The following is a 644-nucleotide window of genomic DNA, read 5'->3' on the forward strand; positions in this document are numbered from 1 at the left end:
AAAAAGTTAAAGAATTATTTCTCAAGCATAATACAAAGGACACACTATAATATCTTCCTTCATACTGATATCTATATAAATATATTACAAATACATGTTTACTTCATACAAGGAAAAAGCTCAATCATTCTGTTTACACTGCATTCAGTATGAGTTAATGAAAATAATCAAATAAGGGAGGAATTTATCAACTGATTATGAATGAACTAAGAATAGAAAGCAACAAATACTGGTAATCTACTTATTACTACAAATCTTACCAAGCTTTTCTACACCGCATGACGCGAGCTGAACTATGTAATTTGAAAATTCCTCGTTGTCTTTCCACGTATCTGCAAGAACAGCACAAGAAATGATAAAAGATATTTTAAAAAGCTTCATCGTTTCAAATAGCTTTTCATTTTCACTCAAGGATATCATTTGACATGGAAAAGATGGGGAAAAGTGCTTTGGCTGGGATGAACTTAAATGCATGGTTAACGTTAAAAATTACACTCTTGAATATAAAAGTATGTAAGTATGTATAAAAATTGTCCATAACCAGGATCACATCTATATATCTTTCACATCAGCAATCTGCAGGGAATGGAAAGTTATACAACTGTTAAAATTGTGTATTTCTTGTTGTAGAAATGCGCATGTGC

At 30.9% G+C, this 644-nt stretch overlaps 1 protein-coding gene across 1 annotated transcript in view; it reads right to left on the bottom strand.

Annotated features, from left to right (window-relative positions):
* Positions 1-644, bottom strand: part of LOC119588093 (conserved oligomeric Golgi complex subunit 8-like) — a gene marked incomplete in the record, with an annotated part of 12586 nt that overhangs the window by 8251 nt on the left and 3691 nt on the right. The window contains 1 exon segment of the mRNA XM_037936802.1: positions 261-332. Coding sequence (XP_037792730.1) covers positions 261-332 — 72 coding nt within the window.

Source organism: Penaeus monodon, chromosome 23 (genome assembly GCF_015228065.2).
Source record: "Penaeus monodon isolate SGIC_2016 chromosome 23, NSTDA_Pmon_1, whole genome shotgun sequence".
Classification (NCBI taxonomy): Eukaryota; Metazoa; Arthropoda; class Malacostraca; order Decapoda; family Penaeidae; genus Penaeus; species Penaeus monodon.